This window comes from Pseudophryne corroboree, chromosome 12 (assembly GCF_028390025.1).
Source record: "Pseudophryne corroboree isolate aPseCor3 chromosome 12, aPseCor3.hap2, whole genome shotgun sequence".
NCBI lineage: Eukaryota > Metazoa > Chordata > Amphibia > Anura > Myobatrachidae > Pseudophryne > Pseudophryne corroboree.
Genome location: NC_086455.1, coordinates 35676807 through 35698186, shown reverse-complemented (window position 1 = coordinate 35698186; position 21380 = coordinate 35676807). Strand labels below are relative to the sequence as shown.

Genomic DNA, 21380 nt, shown 5'->3' with positions numbered 1-21380 from the left:
CACTCAAAGAAAAATTGAGAAGTGTTATATGATACATTTAGGTGTTTTTATGTCATTTTGTAAAATTAGTACCGCAAACAGTACCTAAGCGCCGGCTCCTTCGCTTCTCTACATATAATATATATATATATATATATATATATATATATCATAGAGTATTGGCGGCACTCACGGACTTGTAAGAATAAGCTCAGGTCGACACACCTGTCTTCTTTCAACGTTTTGGTTTATTTCAACCTTTGTCATTCCTGACGAAGGTTGAAATAAATAGAAACGTTGAAAGAAGACAGGTCTGTCGAATTGAGCTTATTCTTGCAAGTCCGTGAGTGCCACCAATACTCTATGATATACTGCTTCTGCTGTGGAGGGCACCAAGCGACGTGGAATTTATTGTGCGGGAGAACTGAGCATCTGCTTTGTATATAGTATAATTTATCCAAACTACCCGATACGCTATACTTTTAATTTTAGACCTTAGGGCCCCCGTGTCATAAGTACCCCGGGCCCCCCAATGCCTTAATCCAGCTCTGGGGCCGGTTAGGAATAGGCTGCAGGATGGGGCGGTTAGGGTTAGGCTGTGAGGATGGGGGAGGTAAAAGTTAGGCTGCGCAGGAATAGGGGGGCGGTTAGGGATAGGCTGCGGGAGGGGACGTTATGGTTAGGCTGCGGGGATGGAGGAGGTTAAGGTTAGGCTGTGCAGGGAAGGGGGGGGGGGGCGGTTAGGGATAGACTGCGGGAGGGGGCGGTTAGGGTTAGGCTGTGGGGATGGGGGTGGTTGAGGTTAGACTGCACAGAGATGGGGCCGACAATTAGGGATAGGTTGCAGGAGGGGTGAGTAAGGGTTAGGGTTCAAAAACTTACCTGGATCCCTCTAGATTTTGACTGTTGGGATGCTGCTGTCAGCGTTGTGATTACCAGGATTTCATACCCAACACGAATGCTGTTATGTGTTTTAAACAAACCCCGTGATTTAAAACAGTAGGAATATAGTATGTTCATATTATACAGCACTTTCAGTAACTCGTCTTCACAGAATTCGTTTTATCAAAGGTAATAAAATGACAAAAAAATAAATAAAAAATACATGCCAATATATAACTTATGGTAACAATAAGATTAATTAAAATGATACTTTTTAGAAAGGAAGCATAACTAAAGCTGTACTACCATCTACCCCTCCATAGCGTTCCTATTTTTTCTTAGGCTCCATGAACAGTCTCAAAGCCCTGACTAAATAACAGGATGTGGATGGGAGTGGGAGGATCAATAGCCAAAGTCATGGACACGGCAGCTTCTCATTGGTGCAAGCGCTCACACCCCTATCCTGAAGCCCTTTTAAAGTGCAGAACAATATTTTTACTATTTCAGGCCATAACGCAGGTGTAAGCACTGAAATGGCCACAGCAGGAGGATTACTGACATGCTTTAAAAAAAACACAAAAAACAAAAATAACATTTGTTTACAGTCTGGCACCACCATCAGTAATATGACGCTTAAAAACACTGAGGTTTTATTGCATTTAAAGCCTTCACATATACACATGCACACATTTACAAAAGTTATGTTCTTAGGACACAGCGTTGATTTACACTGACTTTTGCAATAGCATGTGCCAGAATCAGTGCATGAAGTATTATGCAGCCTCAATGAAAAATAAAACGTAGAATTTAATATTTTTATTGGCTTGTAAAATTAGGTCATTTATATTAGAGTATGTGTGCTTTTTCATCAATAACAATAATTTAGACTTGTATTGCAGGGCCTGGTATTGATTTGAAATATGCAAATTCTAACATGAAATAAATATGTTATAAGTGATCGGACAATGGTGCTGACAATACTAGTAGCAAGAAAAACATCTACTCTGTCCTCTTTTTAACAGAACATGGACTCACACGTATCAAAGCCTCACTGTATCATAGCGCACTATGGGTCTTATTCAGAGATGGACAAAACTGATGCGCTCACACGTAGGGCCGCGTCCAAATGGATTAGCGCACTTGCAGCAGCTGTAATGTGTGCGCAACCCTTCACTATATGATCGCATTCCGGAAGAATGCAGTTACATAGTGATTGACATGCGACCGGTGTGCAGGGGCGGCGAAGCTGCTTTGGGGGGTGGCAGGAAACAGTCATGTCACTTCCGTTTTCGGGCCTGGTCAATGACATCGCCTGCGTTTCCTGCGATAGGAAACATGGCAGGAGTCCACCGCTATTCAATGCAATCACAATTGAATTGCAATCACATCGCGTGGCGGCACCACACATGCAAAATCTGCGACCATCTATGATTAACCCCCTATATATGTGGGAAATTTAAGGAAAAATTACTTCACAGAGCAGCTGATTGGTTGCCATGGGCAATTTCTCCACTGGCTCACTTCTCCACTCTTATCACCGCTTCATACATTTACCCCTAAGGTTCAAACAGGGCCGGTTCTGGGGCTCTGTGCGCCCCGGGCAGCAATAGGGGGCGTGGCTTCGTACAGGGGGCGTGGTCATTTACGCCCCCTGTACAGACTGAAATGATGTGCGGTGCGCGATGACGTCATCGCGTATCGCACAGCAAAGGTCCTCTCCACGAAGGGAAACTAGACGCGTAGCATCTAGTTCCCTTTGTGGAGAGGACCTTTGCTGTGCGGTGCGCGATGACGTCATCACGCACCGCACAGTAAAGGACCTGCCCACAAAGGGAAACTAGACGCGTACGCGTCTAGTTTTCCTTCACAGCGGCCGCGGGGGGCACAGCAGCAGCGGATCTTGCCCTGGTGCGGTGCCCTCCGGATGGCGCCCTGCGCCCTCCGGGAGGCGGCGCCCCGGGCAAAAGTCCTGCTTGCCCGTGGCAAGATCCGCTACTGGGTTAAAAAATGGTTGAGATTACCTAAAGGATAAAAAAAGGGAGCAGACTAGATGGGCCAAGTGGTTTTTATCTGCCGTCAAATTCTATGTTTCTGTGTAATGAGGGTTCCAACTAGCTTTATTATATTTTACAGGCATTATTAAACTTTACATAAAATGAAGATTTCAGAGAGAGCACGTACAGGTCCATTTATGTACATTATTTTGTAACCATCAGCATTACAGTGTATTTGACAGTCTTTAAGAGTGGGGTTTAAATGTTTACAATGAACACCTGTGCGTACGAGGCCATAGCTAAGTAAATATTGGTTTACACATTATCACATGACTGCATCAAGCTGACATAGGGACTGTTTTACACAAAGTCAATTATAAACTGACGTGAAAAGATTATTTGCTGCTTAGATAGTTATATGGTACTGGGTGCAGACATTGACTAAATAATGACATTGAGAGAGGTATTTTACAGCAAATTTTGTAGCATTTAAATGATTTAAAAAAAAAAGATGAATAGTGACAGAATACTATAAGATCACATAGGAACATACGTGTGTTAATCTACATGTAAGAGACTCTGAAATGCAGCACTGGAAGCAATAATAAAATATCTATACTGGATGGGAGCAGACAGTGACTGTATTGTGCTCAAATGGAGAATATACTACACAGAGATTGATAAATGGATACAATGATTACATATGACAGATATAATAAGGGTAGTAGAAAGAGGTTGATGGAAAGAGAGTTTTATTGATAAACACACTTGGAGGAGCAGAGGGCCTGGATGACTGAGTAAATGGAGGAAATGTGGCATGATAATGTATGACAAGGGTCAGAGGTTGCAGATGATGATTCATGCAGAATTTGGGGTACACTGTTCTTGCTACCTGGGTTCCTGCTTTTGTCCGTCTTCCCCACAGTTGCATCCAACATGTTCTCTCAGGCAATGCCGTCTGTCCATAGGGTTCCAAAGAAAGCAAAAAATAAAAACTCAGAATTGATTTGACATTTGGAAGATTTCAATCTTCAAAGAGCAACAACCAAGAGCAGCAGCTAACCAGGATTGCGTCGTCTGCCCTATATCCTTCAGTAATCCTGATTGCTTTCCAGGGGATAATAGTGATGGATGCTGTCCAGCTTCAGTCGTGCTGAAATGCTATTCAGCTTTCAGTGAGGTCTGCCTAGGATGGAGTGCTGCTGACTTCTGTGCTGCTGATTTCTAACATCCACTCTGTGTGCATGCGTAATACAAGCTGTTTAGCCACCCTGTCATTAAACCAATGCTTGAACACAAAGGGAGGAGAATTCAGCACGAAGACAGCAGTCACCATGCTAACACAGAGACAGAGCTGGAACCTATCAGACACAGCCAGTGAAATGTTACAGCAAGGTCACTCCACCAATAGCTGAGATACAGTATATTGCAGTAAGGTGGAGTTACAGCCATTACAATGAATGGAGAAAACAAGGAATCAGAGGAGATAGGGCACTACGCATTGATGTACCCATCCTAATGCTATTTTTGTGTTGTCTTTTATTTTCTGTTTGACTAGTACAAGCTATTTTCTTTTTCTGTAGACTTGGCATAAAATAGTAAACTGAGTTCATTATTGTACATTAATATAAATATATAAAACACTTTCTATCTATCGTTTTCTCTCTCTACAGTATATATCTATTTAGCCACAGTATCTATCTATCTATCTATCTATCTATCTATCTATCTATCTAGTGGCGTAAGTTCATCTCAGTTGCCCTGATGGAAGATAAATATTGGTGCCCCCGCCCCTATATTTAGATGTATATATATGTATATACACATACGTACACACACACACTTTCCACTGGTAGTATGAAAAGATGCAGGATCAGCACTCTCTTTTGCAGTGTATGATTTATTCAGACCATCAGCAGACGGTACTACAAACAGTGGCCCGACAGCCGTTTCAACCACACACTGGTGGTTTTCCTCAGGGGCCCCATCTTTTCATACTACCAGTGGAAAGTGAGTGTTATTATTTATCTTTTATGGATCTTGCACCGCGACCATTGATACCTTTTAACTACTGCTTGTGTGCTGTTTCGTCACCTGGATTATTTATAATATATATATATATATATATATATATATATATATATATATATATATATATACACACACACACACACACACACACACACACACACACACACATTTCATTGTCTTTTATTTTAAATCACACATTTCTTAGCAGTCATACCCAAGATTAGAAGTTATGACCTGTTATACTGACAACAGACACCTTACTGATGGAGCTATTTGCTCCTGCATAGGAAGCATGAGAAGTCTAACTATATGAAGTTACGTGTAATTGCCAGTGAAGTAACTTCATATAGTTAGAATTTTCATATTTTCTATACAGGAGCAAATAGCTCCATCAGTAAATGGTCTGCTTCCAGTGTAATAGGTTGTGGTTTCTAATCCTGGGTATGACACCCGTAAAATGTGTACCCGGAAGCAGGTCTGGTGAGTATTGGATTTTTTGGGGGTTTGTAAGCGGCGCTACAACAGGGGGCACAGCTACCAGGGGCAAATCTACGGGGGGCATAACTGCGGCCACACCCCTTCCCTATGAAGCCACACCCCTATTTTTTGCGCACTAACTATGTTTTACCTGTGTGTGTGTGTGTGTGTGTGTGTGTGTGGGGGGTTGCCAAAGGAAACTTTCGCCCCGGGCGCTACAAGGTCTAGAACCGGCCCTGACTACACATACAAAAATGTAAGGCAGAGGTTCACAAACAAGGTCCTCAAGGCACCCACAAGGCCAAGGTTTTAAGTGTATCCATACTTGGCCACAGGTGACTTCATTAGCACCTCAGTCAATTTGATGTATCCACCTGTGCTGAGCCATGGATATACTTAAAATCTGAACCGTTAGGGTGTCTTGAGGACAATGTTTGAGAACCTCTAATATAGTGAGTAAATTCTACATAAGTAGGGAAGTATATTGCACATACAAATACATAGGGTGTATACTAAACATACAGTACAGGTACAGGTAAAGGTAGGGAGTATACTACACATACAAGTACATGGGGGGGGGTTATTCAGAGAAGGACGCAGATCTTGCTTCCATCTACTCACAGGCTGGGGGCCGCTCAGCACAGGGCAAGGCCGCCCAGCCTGTGAGTGGTGCCACCCCGCGATGTGTTCGCAAATTATCTGCTAATGCATGTATCTGAGGTTGACCCCTGCCTGCACAGTGTCTAAAACGGTCTGGACCCGCCTGCGTTGTCCAGACCGTGTCCACTAAATGCCATGTCGACTCCCTCTCAATGGCCGCCGCTGTCAATTACCTTGCAAAAGCATCCTTCCAGGATACGGCTGCATGGTGAAGTTGCGCACTGCGGCCAGTGCGCGTGCACATACCCGAAGGAGGAGGCCACCGCGCACAAGCACGTGGCTGTGTCTGGATCTGAATAAGACCCACAGTAAATAATTACTGGCGAGAGCTATGCAGAATAATATGGTATTTAATGACATTGTTATTGTACAGTAATATCACACTCGCTATGTACTTCCTACAGCTATTGGCCATTTCTTTTTGTGGCAAGATAACTTGGAGCAATCATACTCTTGAGTGCACATATTCAGTTATTTACACATGTCCTATTCATAACAATTATGTACTGACCCTTACCGTTAATGCTGCTCTTGTCTAGAGATGAGCGGGTTCGGTTTCTCTGAATCCGAACCCGCCAGAACTTCATGTTTTTTTTCACGGGTCCGAGCGACTCGGATCTTCCCGCCTTGCTCGGTTAACCCGAGCGCGCCCGAACGTCATCATGACGCTGTCGGATTCTCGCGAGGCTCGGATTCTATCGCGAGACTCGGATTCTATATAAGGAGCCCGCGTCGCCGCCATTTTCACACGTGCATTGAGATTGATAGGGAGAGGACGTGGCTGGCGTCCTCTCCGTTTAGAATTAGAATAGATTAGAGAGACACTTGATTTACTAATTTTGGGGAGCATTAGGAGTACTCAGTAGTGTACAGTGCAGAGTTTTGCTGATAGTGACCAGTGACCACCACTTTTATTTATAATCCGTTCTCTGCCTGAAAAAAGCGATACACAGCACACAGTGACTCAGTCACATACCATATCTGTGTGCACTGCTCAGGCTCAGGCCAGTGTGCTGCATCATCTATTATCTATATATAATATTATATATATCTGTCTGACTGCTCAGCTCACACAGCTTATAATTGTGGGGGAGACTGGGGAGCACTACTGCAGTGCCAGTTATAGGTTATAGCAGGAGCCAGGAGTACATAATATATTATATAGTGAGTGACCACCAGACACACAGTGCAGTTTATTTAATATATCCGTTCTCTGCCTGAAAAAAGCGATACACACAGTGACTCAGTCAGTCACATACCATATCTGTGTGCACTGCTCAGGCTCAGGCCAGTGTGCTGCATCATCTATATATATATTATATATCTGTCTGACTGCTCAGCTCACACAGCTTATAATTGTGGGGGAGACTGGGGAGCACTACTGCAGTGCCAGTTATAGGTTATAGCAGGAGCCAGGAGTACATAATATTATATTAAAATTAAACAGTGCACACTTTTGCTGCAGGAGTGCCACTGCCAGTGTGACTAGTGACCAGTGACCTGACCACCAGTATATAATATTAGTAGTATACTATCTCTTTATCAACCAGTCTATATTAGCAGCAGACACAGTACAGTGCGGTAGTTCACGGCTGTGGCTACCTCTGTGTCGGCACTCGGCAGCCCGTCCATAATTGTATATACCACCTAACCGGGGTTTTTTTTTCTTTCTTTATACATACATACTAGTTACGAGTATACTATCTCTTTATCAACCAGTCTATATATTAGCAGCAGACACAGTACAGTGCGGTAGTTCACGGCTGTGGCTACCTCTGTGTCGGCACTCGGCAGCCCGTCCATAATTGTATATACCACCTAACCGTGGTTTTTTTTTCTTTCTTTATACATACATACTAGTTACGAGTATACTATCTCTTTATCAACCAGTCTATATATTAGCAGCAGACACAGTACAGTGCGGTAGTTCACGGCTGTGGCTACCTCTGTGTCGGCACTCGGCAGCCCGTCCATAATTGTATACTAGTATCCAATCCATCCATCTCCATTGTTTACCTGAGGTGCCTTTTAGTTGTGCCTATTAAAATATGGAGAACAAAAATGTTGAGGTTCCAAAATTAGGGAAAGATCAAGATCCACTTCCACCTCGTGCTGAAGCTGCTGCCACTAGTCATGGCCGAGACGATGAAATGCCAGCAACGTCGTCTGCCAAGGCCGATGCCCAATGGCATAGTACAGAGCATGTCAAAACCAAAACACCAAATATCAGTAAAAAAAGGACTCCAAAACCTAAAATAAAATTGTCGGAGGAGAAGCGTAAACTTGCCAATATGCCATTTACCACACGGAGTGGCAAGGAACGGCTGAGGCCCTGGCCTATGTTCATGGCTAGTGGTTCAGCTTCACATGAGGATGGAAGCACTCAGCCTCTCGCTAGAAAACTGAAAAGACTCAAGCTGGCAAAAGCACCGCAAAGAACTGTGCGTTCTTTGAAATCCCAAATCCACAAGGAGAGTCCAATTGTGTCGGTTGCGATGCCTGACCTTCCCAACACTGGACGTGAAGAGCATGCGCCTTCCACCATTTGCACGCCCCCTGCAAGTGCTGGAAGGAGCACCCGCAGTCCAGTTCCTGATAGTCAGATTGAAGATGTCAGTGTTGAAGTACACCAGGATGAGGAGGATATGGGTGTTGCTGGCGCTGGGGAGGAAATTGACCAGGAGGATTCTGATGGTGAGGTGGTTTGTTTAAGTCAGGCACCCGGGGAGACACCTGTTGTCCGTGGGAGGAATATGGCCGTTGACATGCCAGGTGAAAATACCAAAAAAATCAGCTCTTCGGTGTGGAGGTATTTCACCAGAAATGCGGACAACAGGTGTCAAGCCGTGTGTTCCCTTTGTCAAGCTGTAATAAGTAGGGGTAAGGACGTTAACCACCTCGGAACATCCTCCCTTATACGTCACCTACAGCGCATTCATAATAAGTCAGTGACAAGTTCAAAAACTTTGGGTGACAGCGGAAGCAGTCCACTGACCAGTAAATCCCTTCCTCTTGTAACCAAGCTCACGCAAACCACCCCACCAACTCCCTCAGTGTCAATTTCCTCCTTCCCCAGGAATGCCAATAGTCCTGCAGGCCATGTCACTGGCAATTCTGACGAGTCCTCTCCTGCCTGGGATTCCTCCGATGCATCCTTGCGTGTAACGCCTACTGCTGCTGGCGCTGCTGTTGTTGCCGCTGGGAGTCGATGGTCATCCCAGAGGGGAAGTCGTAAGCCCACTTGTACTACTTCCAGTAAGCAATTGACTGTTCAACAGTCCTTTGCGAGGAAGATGAAATATCACAGCAGTCATCCTACTGCAAAGCGGATAACTGAGTCCTTGACAACTATGTTGGTGTTAGACGTGCGTCCGGTATCCGCCGTTAGTTCACAGGGAACTAGACAATTTATTGAGGCAGTGTGCCCCCGTTACCAAATACCATCTAGGTTCCACTTCTCTAGGCAGGCGATACCGAGAATGTACACGGACGTCAGAAAAAGACTCACCAGTGTCCTAAAAAATGCAGTTGTACCCAATGTCCACTTAACCACGGACATGTGGACAAGTGGAGCAGGGCAGGGTCAGGACTATATGACTGTGACAGCCCACTGGGTAGATGTATGGACTCCCGCCGCAAGAACAGCAGCGGCGGCACCAGTAGCAGCATCTCGCAAACGCCAACTCTTTCCTAGGCAGGCTACGCTTTGTATCACCGCTTTCCAGAATACGCACACAGCTGAAAACCTCTTACGGCAACTGAGGAAGATCATCGCGGAATGGCTTACCCCAATTGGACTCTCCTGTGGATTTGTGGCATCGGACAACGCCAGCAATATTGTGTGTGCATTAAATATGGGCAAATTCCAGCACGTCCCATGTTTTGCACATACCTTGAATTTGGTGGTGCAGAATTTTTAAAAAAACGACAGGGGCGTGCAAGAGATGCTGTCGGTGGCCAGAAAAATTGCGGGACACTTTCGGCGTACAGGCACCACGTACAGAAGACTGGAGCACCACCAAAAACTACTGAACCTGCCCTGCCATCATCTGAAGCAAGAAGTGGTAACGAGGTGGAATTCAACCCTCTATATGCTTCAGAGGTTGGAGGAGCAGCAAAAGGCCATTCAAGCCTATACAATTGAGCACGATATAGGAGATGGAATGCACCTGTCTCAAGTGCAGTGGAGAATGATTTCAACGTTGTGCAAGGTTCTGATGCCCTTTGAACTTGCCACACGTGAAGTCAGTTCAGACACTGCCAGCCTGAGTCAGGTCATTCCCCTCATCAGGCTTTTGCAGAAGAAGCTGGAGGCATTGAAGAAGGAGCTAAAAGGGAGCGATTCCGCTAGGCATGTGGGACTTGTGGATGCAGCCCTTAATTCGCTTAACAAGGATTCACGGGTGGTCAATCTGTTGAAATCAGAGCACTACATTTTGGCCACCGTGCTCGATCCTAGATTTAAAGCCTACCTTGGATCTCTCTTTCCGGCAGACACAGGTCTGCTGGGGTTGAAAGACCTGCTGGTGACAAAATTGTCAAGTCAAGCGGAACGCGACCTGTCAACATCTCCTCCTTCACATTCTCCCGCAACTGGGGGTGCGAGGAAAAGGCTCAGAATTCCGAGCCCACCCGCTGGCGGTGATGCAGGGCAGTCTGGAGCGACTGCTGATGCTGACATCTGGTCCGGACTGAAGGACCTGACAACGATTACGGACATGTCGTCTACTGTCACTGCATATGATTCTCTCAACATTGATAGAATGGTGGAGGATTATATGAGTGACCGCATCCAAGTAGGCACGTCACACAGTCCGTACTTATACTGGCAGGAAAAAGAGGCAATTTGGAGGCCCTTGCACAAACTGGCTTTATTCTACCTAAGTTGCCCTCCCACAAGTGTGTACTCCGAAAGAGTGTTTAGTGCCGCCGCTCACCTTGTCAGCAATCGGCGTACGAGGTTACATCCAGAAAATGTGGAGAAGATGATGTTCATTAAAATGAATTATAATCAATTCCTCCGCGGAGACATTGACCAGCAGCAATTGCCTCCACAAAGTACACAGGGAGCTGAGATGGTGGATTCCAGTGGGGACGAATTGATAATCTGTGAGGAGGGGGATGTACACGGTGATATATCGGAGGGTGAAGATGAGGTGGACATCTTGCCTCTGTAGAGCCAGTTTGTGCAAGGAGAGATTAATTGCTTCTTTTTTGGGGGGGGTCCAAACCAACCCGTCATATCAGTCACAGTCGTGTGGCAGACCCTGTCACTGAAATGATGGGTTGGTTAAAGTGTGCATGTCCTGTTTTGTTTATACAACATAAGGGTGGGTGGGAGGGCCCAAGGACAATTCCATCTTGCACCTCTTTTTTCTTTTCTTTTTCTTTGCATCATGTGCTGATTGGGGAGGGTTTTTTTGGAAGGGACATCCTGCGTGACACTGCAGTGCCACTCCTAGATGGGCCCGGTGTTTGTGTCGGCCACTAGGGTCGCTAATCTTACTCACACAGTCAGCTACCTCATTGCGCCTCTTTTTTTCTTTGCGTCATGTGCTGTTTGGGGAGGGTTTTTTGGAAGGGACATCCTGCGTGACACTGCAGTGCCACTCCTAGATGGGCCCGGTGTTTGTGTCGGCCACTAGGGTCGCTAATCTTACTCACACAGCTACCTCATTGCGCCTCTTTTTTTCTTTGCGTCATGTGCTGTTTGGGGAGGGTTTTTTGGAAGGGACATCCTGCGTGACACTGCAGTGCCACTCCTAGATGGGCCCGGTGTTTGTGTCGGCCACTAGGGTCGCTAATCTTACTCACACAGCTACCTCATTGCGCCTCTTTTTTTCTTTGCGTCATGTGCTGTTTGGGGAGGGTTTTTTGGAAGGGCCATCCTGCGTGACACTGCAGTGCCACTCCTAGATGGGCCCGGTGTTTGTGTCGGCCACTAGGGTCGCTTATCTTACTCACACAGCGACCTCGGTGCAAATTTTAGGACTAAAAATAATATTGTGAGGTGTGAGGTATTCAGAATAGACTGAAAATGAGTGTAAATTATGGTTTTTGAGGTTAATAATACTTTGGGATCAAAATGACCCCCAAATTCTATGATTTAAGCTGTTTTTTAGTGTTTTTTGAAAAAAACACCCGAATCCAAAACACACCCGAATCCGACAAAAAAAATTCGGTGAGGTTTTGCCAAAACGCGGTCGAACCCAAAACACGGCCGCGGAACCGAACCCAAAACCAAAACACAAAACCCGAAAAATTTCAGGCGCTCATCTCTACTCTTGTCCTTATCTATTTGAGGACATGTCTACCATAGGAAACCCTCTATCGGTGTGAATAGGAACATATACACATATCCCACAATTTTTACAACTATTCACAGTGACTGTGGAGCTCATGTTGAGTTGGATGACGTTTGACCCTAATTTGTAAATGCAACATGACCATAACCACGAGAAGCAGCCATTCCTGGGGCTGGAACAGTGCTCTAAATACCTTACTCAGCCATTCCAGGTGCCAAAACATAGCCAGACATTCCAGATGGCAACCGGTGTTGAGCCAAGTGTCCACTACTGTGCCAATGACGAGTAGAGTTCCCGCGGCTCTCGCCGCTGCAGAATGCCCAGATTCCAGACCACTGCCGAGTGCCCGCAGCTACCACATCTTTCATATGTCTGACGTTTCCGCCGCTGCCAAGTGCCTGCAAAACACAAAGAGCTCTAATAAACACACACAACTTGGCCCATTAGGGGGGTTTCTGGGGGATATCACTAAGCTAATTGAGCCTTTACCACTATATATGTCTGCTGTGAGAGGCACAGAGGTTCCTGAATTAGGAGGAGGTGCAGGCCATGACATGCCATATGGAGCATTATGGGGTTGCTCCAAGGTAGGTAGCTCTTAGCTTAGACATATTGTAGTAAGGAGCCATTATCATGTGTCTCCTTGCTGGTTAATGGAGGTGTGAGGTGTGGTGCCTCTGGACTGGCTGAGCTGGATGGCCTTAGTGTGGCATACCTTTACATTCTATTAACACTTTTTACAAACTAATTTCTTTAACACTATTTCTCAATTTTAATTACATCTCATTTTTGTATCACCTTTATAGCTTCGGCTTCCTAACACTAATTTATTAACACTATATTTTTTTCACTGGTATGCTACCCTGGGCTTTCTGGCTTATGCTGGTGCTTTGGGGTGCCACACCCTGCACCTAGATATAGCGCTAGGGACCCCAAATATACAGAGGCGCCTTGATGCGACTTTGAGGCTTATTCATACATTTGCGCAAATATGTGTAACGAAGATCTCTGAATTCTAATATTGTGTGAGATTTAAATCTGGTTACTGTTATCATTCAGGGTGCTGGGGGAAACAAAATGCCTTTTTTTTCCCTTACTCCGAAACCAACCTTGTGTCCACCACTGCAGAACATAGCCAGCCATTCCAGGTGCCGGAATACGGTGCAGGCAACCTTAGCTAGCACTTTAGCTAGCATAGGCATATATGATTTATGGGGATGTTATTAGAAAGTGTAAAGTGTAAATATTTCCAGCACCACAAATGTGTGGAACATGCTGTAGTGCCCCAGTTGACATCATGCTGCACAGTGCCTTCAGTACACATTACGCCATACCAAATCATGGAACTTACAGGCTGCAGCTAGATCTATAAAGGAGCATCTGCTATGCTGCAGTCATATCACTGGAGCTGTCTGGAACCTTGTTCTTCCAAGCCCCTCCCACTCAGCTTCTCTCACTCACACTGACCGTGTAACCTGTCTTGGAGTCAATTGTATAGCCTGCACTTTGCCCCTCACTGGTCAGTCTGAAGCCTATGATGTAGCTATGTGTTTGGGGCCCCCCTGTAAGTTTGGGGCCCCAGGGTGACAACTGTAGTCCTTTTGTTAATCCAGCACTGCAGACCAGTTACGACTATGCTTCACCTGCAGATGCAAATGCTTGTTGCGGACATTGATGTATCTGTAATGGGTACAGGGTGTGCAGTGCACGTGGGCCCTGAGTTGGGGCCCACACTTCACACCGTGCACCCATATAATTATTCTTTCCCCTCCCAAGTCCCACATCGGCCATTGACAGAAATCAACGAAAAATGTTGAGGTGGCCATTTTCCCGGTGATTTTCCCATGCGCAGTATAAATGTCCCTGGGAACAGGGAGCAGACACTTTGTTCCCGGAGACCTGCGCATGTATAGTAGACTCTGACAACGGCAGAATTTACAGCACTGTCAGAGAAGAGGGGGCCCACGCAGTGCCTGCACAAGGGCTCTCTCTTCTCTTAGGGGGTAATTCAGACCTGATCGCTAGGCAGCGATTTTTGCACTGCTGCGATCAGATAGTCGACGCCCACCGGGGAGTGTATTTTAGCGGTGCAAGTGTGCGATCACGTGTAGCAGAGCTGCATAAACTGATTTTGTGCAGTCTCTGCGCAGCCCAGGACTTACTTATGTTATATCTGCCTCCCCTGCAGTGCACATGGTTTTGCCCATTTGCTATCAAAAATCCTGCTGCGATCAACTTGGAATTACCCCCCATGGTTTTGCCCTTTAGAGAAAGATTTTGCTTTTGTGATCAGGTCTGAATTAGGCCCATAATCATTATGTAGAAGGTTTACAGTGCTCAAAGTGGGACAGCATACACCGGTATGGCATACCGGCACTTCGAGCACTGAAGACCCCGCCGCCGCCACAGACTTTCAAATTACGCACTGTCAATCGGAGCTGTGGAACCAGCAGCCAATCAGCAGTGGTCATGCAGATTTAAAATGGCAGCCGTCTGAGGGACCTCACCGCCGCCGCACCGAAGGCCTCCTTCTCACCGCCGCCGCCACCCATGGTCTCCTACTCACTACCGCCGCCCATGGTCTCCTCACTGCTGCTGCCCATGGTCTCCTCGGCCGCCGCCTAGGGTTTTCTCCACACAGCCGCATACAGCCTCTGCACAGCCGCCGACCACAGCCCCCTCCGCTGCTCATTAAGTAATGAACTTCCCTATGTCCCTGCTGTCACTCTCTCCCTGTCCCTGCTGTCACTCTCTCCCTGTCCCTGAATTTTGGCTCACACTGTGTGGGATGTGAATTTTGGCTCACACTGCGTGGGATAATGTGAATTTTGGCTCACACTGCGTGGGATAATGTGAATTTTGGCTCACACTGCGTGGGATAATGTGAATTTTGGATCATACTTTGTGGGATAATGTGAATTTGGGATTATACTGTGTGGATAATGTGGATTTTAGATTATACTGTGTGGCATATTGTGAATTTTGGCTCATTCCGTATGGGATAATGTGTAAGGGACACCAATACTAGACAGTATAAGGAGTCCTAGTATTGTGGTGCATAATGTGTATAAGGAGTATATGGTGTGATACACTACACTTAAGGATACACACCTTTTTGAGTGGCCACACCTTTTTCCGGAGCACGCATTACAACCTTCACTTTTCCATACCCCCACTTCAAAGTTTCCACTTCGACCACTGAGAAGGTATTTGGTTTTGGTCCCATGTCCAATACATAACCTCTTTTATCTCCTTTGTGAAAATTTTTTTTGGGTAGGGCCCCGGGCGACCATAGTGGACATTCGGCTGCTAATTCTTTCCCTCCTGTCACTGGCAGTGGGACTGCAAAGTGTATGCAAAGCACACGCTTGTTATTGCAGGGAGGGAGATGCTGAGGGGGATATATTCTGGGGGTATAGTGAGGAAGCTCAGAGGGAGATGCTGAGAGGGGATATAGCATACTTGCCTACTCTCCCAGAATGGCCGGGAGGCTCCCGAAAATTGGGTGACCCTCCCAGCCCCCCGGAAGAGTAGGCAAGTCTCCTGATTTTAAAGGTCCCACCCCGCCTGCCTGACCACTTAGTGAGTGAAGTGGGCGGTCCGGGCAGTCGATGACGCGATTCTTGCTGAATCTTATCATCGTAGCCATGCCCCCTGCAGTATAATGCCGGCATTACAGAGCGGGGGGTGCGCATGGCTTAAATGACGCAACGCAGTAACTACACGTTCTGCCCCGCCCCCTGTGTGCCTCATGGTCCTGCCCCGCCCCTTTGCTAAGCCATCCTGGCTGCTCTCGCCTGGAGTGATCAGCCAGGATGTCGGCAAGTATGAGATATACTCTGCGGGTACAGTGAGAAAGCAGGACTGGCCTGACATACAGATGTATTATCATACACCTATACAGCCGACAGCTTTCTTTACACTTCGCATTGCGAACGCAGTGAAGCACCACTCAATGGGGGGTATTCAATTGTTTGAAAAGTCAGTGGGTGTCTGCTTTTTCCTATCTAATAAACAGGAAAAAACAGAGACCCAACCGACTTTTCAAACAATTGAATTCCACCCAATGTATATTAGAGATGCCTTGCCGCAGCTCTAACCACACAGAGGTTAGTTTCTGGCACGTACAACGTCGCAGAGGAAGCACTATGGAACTTAGAGTGAGAAAATCGTGTCCGTGCCCCTGAGCGAAGTGCTCAGGGGCACGGACACGATTTTCTCACTCTAAATTCCATAGTGCTTCCTCTGCGACGTTGTACGTGCCAGAAACTAACCTCTGAAGTGTACGAAGTGTACGCAGATTCAGACTCAGTAGCACATCACATTGATCAGTGCAAGCTAGCAATGTAGTTTTGTCACTTCCAGTTGTTTTATTTATGCAATTTTAGTAATTTATTACCAATTTCTTATATAGTGCAGCAAATTCCGTTGCACTAAGATGCAGATGTTGAGTGAGAAAGATGCTCAACGTGGCCAAGCAGCCTGGGACATGGCACGCAAAGAGGGAGTATTTGTCACAACTAGAGCAACAGTGTATGAGGACACATCTGTACTATGGTGGCACATAGAGTACCAGCCAGCAGAGGTCACCTTAATGAAGACATATGCTCCCTACTTGGAGCCTACGAGCCATAACACAGCTCCCCACACCCACAGAATACAGATGGAAGGATCCAGTGGCTCCCTCCCCACTGTGCCTCCATTCCTGGCCCACGCTGGTGACATGTGCATAGCTTCCACCTCCCCTAAGCAACATCGCACCTGTACCCTGCCAAGGAGTAAGTAAGACACTGGAGAGGTTGCACGATGTGCAGGTTTTGCTTACCACCTGTAATAGAATCTGTGTTCCCTTGGTGCAGGTCGTATGCTGTTCTAGTGCCTCAGTCCCAGTGGCCCTGTGATCTCACTTCTACAACTTTGCCTGCTCTGAGGGATATGTGCCTGCTGATGGACGGGCTTCCCCTGGCACCTATTGTGTCCATGCTAGATAGACACAAAGGTCCATTATAGTTGATATTTCCTGTTTGATTATAGCGTCACCACACCGTGCTCCTCCCACTGCTTCTATGTCTGACCCGGCTATCAGATTGAGGGTCTCTCTGGGAGTATGGTACATAGGGACCAATTCATGTGTGTGTATGTATGTATGTATGTATGTATGTATGTATGTATATATATATATATATATATATATATATACACATATATATATATATATATATATATATATACATACACACACACATGCAATCGCGATTTTCATTGCTACGGAACTGCTACTGTTAGGAAGTGAAGCTGCCGCCCCGAAATGAAAACAGCCGTCCACCGGAGTCATTGCAAACTCCTTCGTAACAATGTCCACATTTGCTGACCATTTGCAAATATGGGAAACATGGAGGCTAATGGAAGGTCTATGCCTGGGCAGCCTGGACACACAGTGCGGCTGACCATAGATACACGCCCCCGAAAGCGGCCAGGACACGCCTGCGTTTCCCCAACAAGTCCCTGTGAACTGTTATGATTTTCCCAAGAGGTGCAGCAAAATCACAGAATCCAGGTGATTGTAGTGAATACAAAAAATCAGTTAATTTTGGAAGAACACAGGTGGCAGGAAATACAAGTAAACTTGGGGTGCAGATAACTAGTGATGCTGATTTACAAAGGGGGTCATTCCGAGTTGATTGCTCGCTACGGATTTTTGCAGCGCAGCGATTATGGTAGAACGGGGCTAATCTGTGCATGCGTATGCACCGCAATGCGCAGGCGCGTCGTACAAGTACAAAGAGCTTTGTGGTTTTGCACAGGTTCTAGCGACACTTCCAGTCGCACAGCCGATCGCAAGGAGATTGACAGGAAGTGGGAGTTCCTGTGTGTCAACTGAACATTTCTGGGAGTGTTTGGAAAAACGCAGGCGTGGCCGGGCGGGTATCTGACGTCAATACCGGGACCTTCATCGCAGCAATCATCGCACAGAATAAGTAACTACAGGGCTGGTCTTGTTCTGCACAAAATGATGACAACAATAGCAATGGTACATAATACAATTTCTCGAGCTGCTGACACAACATGCCATTTAAGAGACAGAGCAGAGCTGCTGCACATGCCCAGTGGTAGCAGCTTTTTCTAATTTGTTGTGTGTGTTGATCTGAGTCCTCAATCAGTGCACTGGAGCAGAGAGTGGCTTCCAGGAAGAAGAGACAGGAGCCTTACCATGAGGTGGGAGAATGTGTGATTAGACAGTTCAGTTCTGTCTCCTACTGGTTCTATTATGTTTGTGCATTTATTAATTATGGTATGTTTAACTTTTTCCTTACCACTTATTTGTATTATTTCAATCTGTTTGATACAGCCTGTACTATAGACCATCTATAGTGTTAAATATTAATAATGAATTTCATACAGTATCCAGTGTATAAAAAGACCAATGTGTACATTAATGTCCAGAGTCGGTACTAGGTTCTTCTGCCGCTTCCCCAGACACCTGCACTTGCTCCATTGTTCCACAGAGTGGGAGATTGTGTACTGCATTTAGAAATCCCCCTCTAGAAATCCTGCATTTGCCACTGCAAGGAATACAGATGTATCCTCCGTTATCTTGAGTAGTTTTCTGCACCTAGGCACACCATGATTTATTAGCATAAACCCTTCATCTATTGTTCTCAACTGCAATACAATACAGAGAACAATACAGCAGGGGATTAAGTCATTACAGCAGGGGATTAAATCTGACTGGCCAGTCACAGTTAATCCTATTAACCGTCAAGATAAATGTGGATACATCTGTATATCAGAAATGTATATGATAACAGGGTTCAGGCATGGAGACACAGAGCTGGTGTGAAATCCACTTCCTTGTTGTGGTACAGAACATGACCGGATATATGAACAGAGTCCAGACATCAGATAACTATATAGTAAAGGACAGGTTCCAGGCACAAAGACACAGGCTGGTATGAAACTCACTTTCTTTCTGTGGCAATCCTTGCTGGGGATACAGTTATAATGCCGGCTATTAGGATCCCAGCGTTCAGGAGCCCCACGCCGGAATCCTGACAGCTGACGTATTACCGGCAGTCAGAATGCCGATACCCATCCATAATTCCTACTCGGGTCTCACCATCGGGCCGGAATGTGGGGAATGTAGCGACCCTGCGAGGGGACTTTCTTCTATTAAACCGGCAGACTGGATGCCGCTGTTGGTATACTGATCAGCCAGCATCCCGGTAGCTGGTATATCATACCCATTCCTGCTGATGTACACCTTGCTGTGGCACAGGATATGGCAGGATACAGGAACAGAGCCTAGAAAACAAATCCCTGACAAGAGCAGCAACCTCTTCCTCTATGACCAGAAACAACAATGACCAGCACTGATTTCTGCAACGCAGCAGGCTAAATGAGGAAATGTCAGGTGTTGTCCATGGTGGTAATTATTGATTCATTAACCAACACCTGAGCACATCACAGAGTCAGGAGAGCAGAACATCAGGTAAAACTAATACTACAGTAAAACAAAGGAGGCCTGAGGACCCCTAGTGGCAGAGAAACATACTACAAGAAACATGACAGAACAAACACATGTAACATAAACTCCCCGTTAACACCTCCAAATGGTCACTTCCTGTCATTCACTTTTCCTTTTAAATACTCATTGCAAGCGAGATCGCAGCTGCACCTTCAACACATACTTGTCTACCGAACCCTCTCAGGTAGAAAATGCTCTGTTCCTGGACAATGTATGATTGCCATCACCTGTGGTGAAACACCTTTCTTATCAATTAACTAGCTCACCACAGGTGATGGCAATCATACATTACCAGGAAAGTCCAGGAACAGAGCATTTTTCCCTCATGGAGAGGGTCAGGTAGGCAAGTATGCCTCAACATACCTCCCAACATGACCGTCTCCAGGAGGGACACAATGCTCTGTTCCAGGACTTCCCTCTTAATTTAAGATTGCCCTTATCTGTGCTGAGGATACGGATTCTCTGATCACTTATACCCCTTTCACACCACAGCTCTAACCCGGTAAATTGCCGTTTTTTAAGCCTTCCAAAACGGTTCTAGCTGCGGTGTGAAAGCGCAACTTTGAATTTACTGGTTACAGATTACTGGTATTTTAAAACGGTTAAAAAGCAGGGTCCTACACGGTTCAGACCCGTTTCATTGTGCAATGTGAAAGGCTCAGAAACTGTATTTCCAAACCACAGAAGGTGATAGGCTGTCTCCATGCGTGATGTCACCAGGCAGAAGCAGGAAATAAACTGGAGGAAACACATGAGAGTGAAGAAGCGTTTTATTATGCAGAATACAGTTTAAAATGGCAAATTGGAGTGATGAGGAGGTTAGGGAGCTGCTTAGGATGAGAGGGGATGAAGAAATTGCTAGACAAATCACTGGGACAGTGAAGGATGCAGTAATGTACAAAAACATTGTAAAGATACTTGAAGCTGCTGGGTTCCATTGTACCACTAGCCAAATTATTAATAATGTGTGGGCCAGAAAAGTCCATTTAAAATGACAACCACTGTTTTCTATGGGAGAAACGGGTTCAGTGTGAAAGGTACCAAAATGGTAATAAAACGGTAATATACCAGTTACAACATGCGATGTGAAGGGGGTGTAACTGCTCAGACCCATTTTAAGAACCGTTTAAAGAACCGTTTCAAAAGCAGGGTTTGCGATGTGAAAGCAGCATTAGGTAAACAGTTTAGTAAAATGGCAAATGCCCTTTATTAGAAATATACACGCACAGTACACTAAAACAGTAACTATTACATGTAGAGATGAGCGGGTTCGGTTCCTCGGAATCCGAACCCGCCCGAACTTCAGCTTTTTTTACACGGATCCGAGCGACTCGGATCTTCCCGCCTTGCTCGGTTAACCCGAGCGCGCCCGAACGTCATCATGACGCTGTCGGATTCTCGCGAGGCTCGGATTCTATCGCGAGACTCGGATTCTATATAAGGAGCCGCGCGTCGCCGCCATTTTCACACGTGCATTGAGATTGATAGGGAGAGGACGTGGCTGGCGTCCTCTCCATTTAGATTAGA

At 45.9% G+C, this 21380-nt stretch overlaps 1 protein-coding gene across 4 annotated transcripts in view; it reads right to left on the bottom strand.

The window, feature by feature from the left end:
* Positions 1-19681, bottom strand: part of DISP2 (dispatched RND transporter family member 2) — a 72319-nt gene extending 52638 nt beyond the window's left edge. Inside the window, exons 1-3 of one of the 4 annotated variants that reach the window (XM_063947312.1) lie at positions 19292-19681; positions 12522-12726; positions 3748-3813 (exon numbers count right to left, since the gene is read on the bottom strand). Coding sequence is in view for 1 of the 4 variants with exons in the window: in XM_063947311.1 (XP_063803381.1) it covers positions 3748-3821 (74 nt within the window). In the remaining 3 variants the exon portion in view is untranslated. Of the gene's footprint in view, positions 1-3747; positions 4079-12521; positions 12727-19291 lie in introns of those variants that run through there. The other 3 variants (XM_063947313.1, XM_063947314.1, XM_063947311.1) reach the window with 3 other exon arrangements.
* Between the last annotated feature and the right edge of the window lie 1699 nt (positions 19682-21380).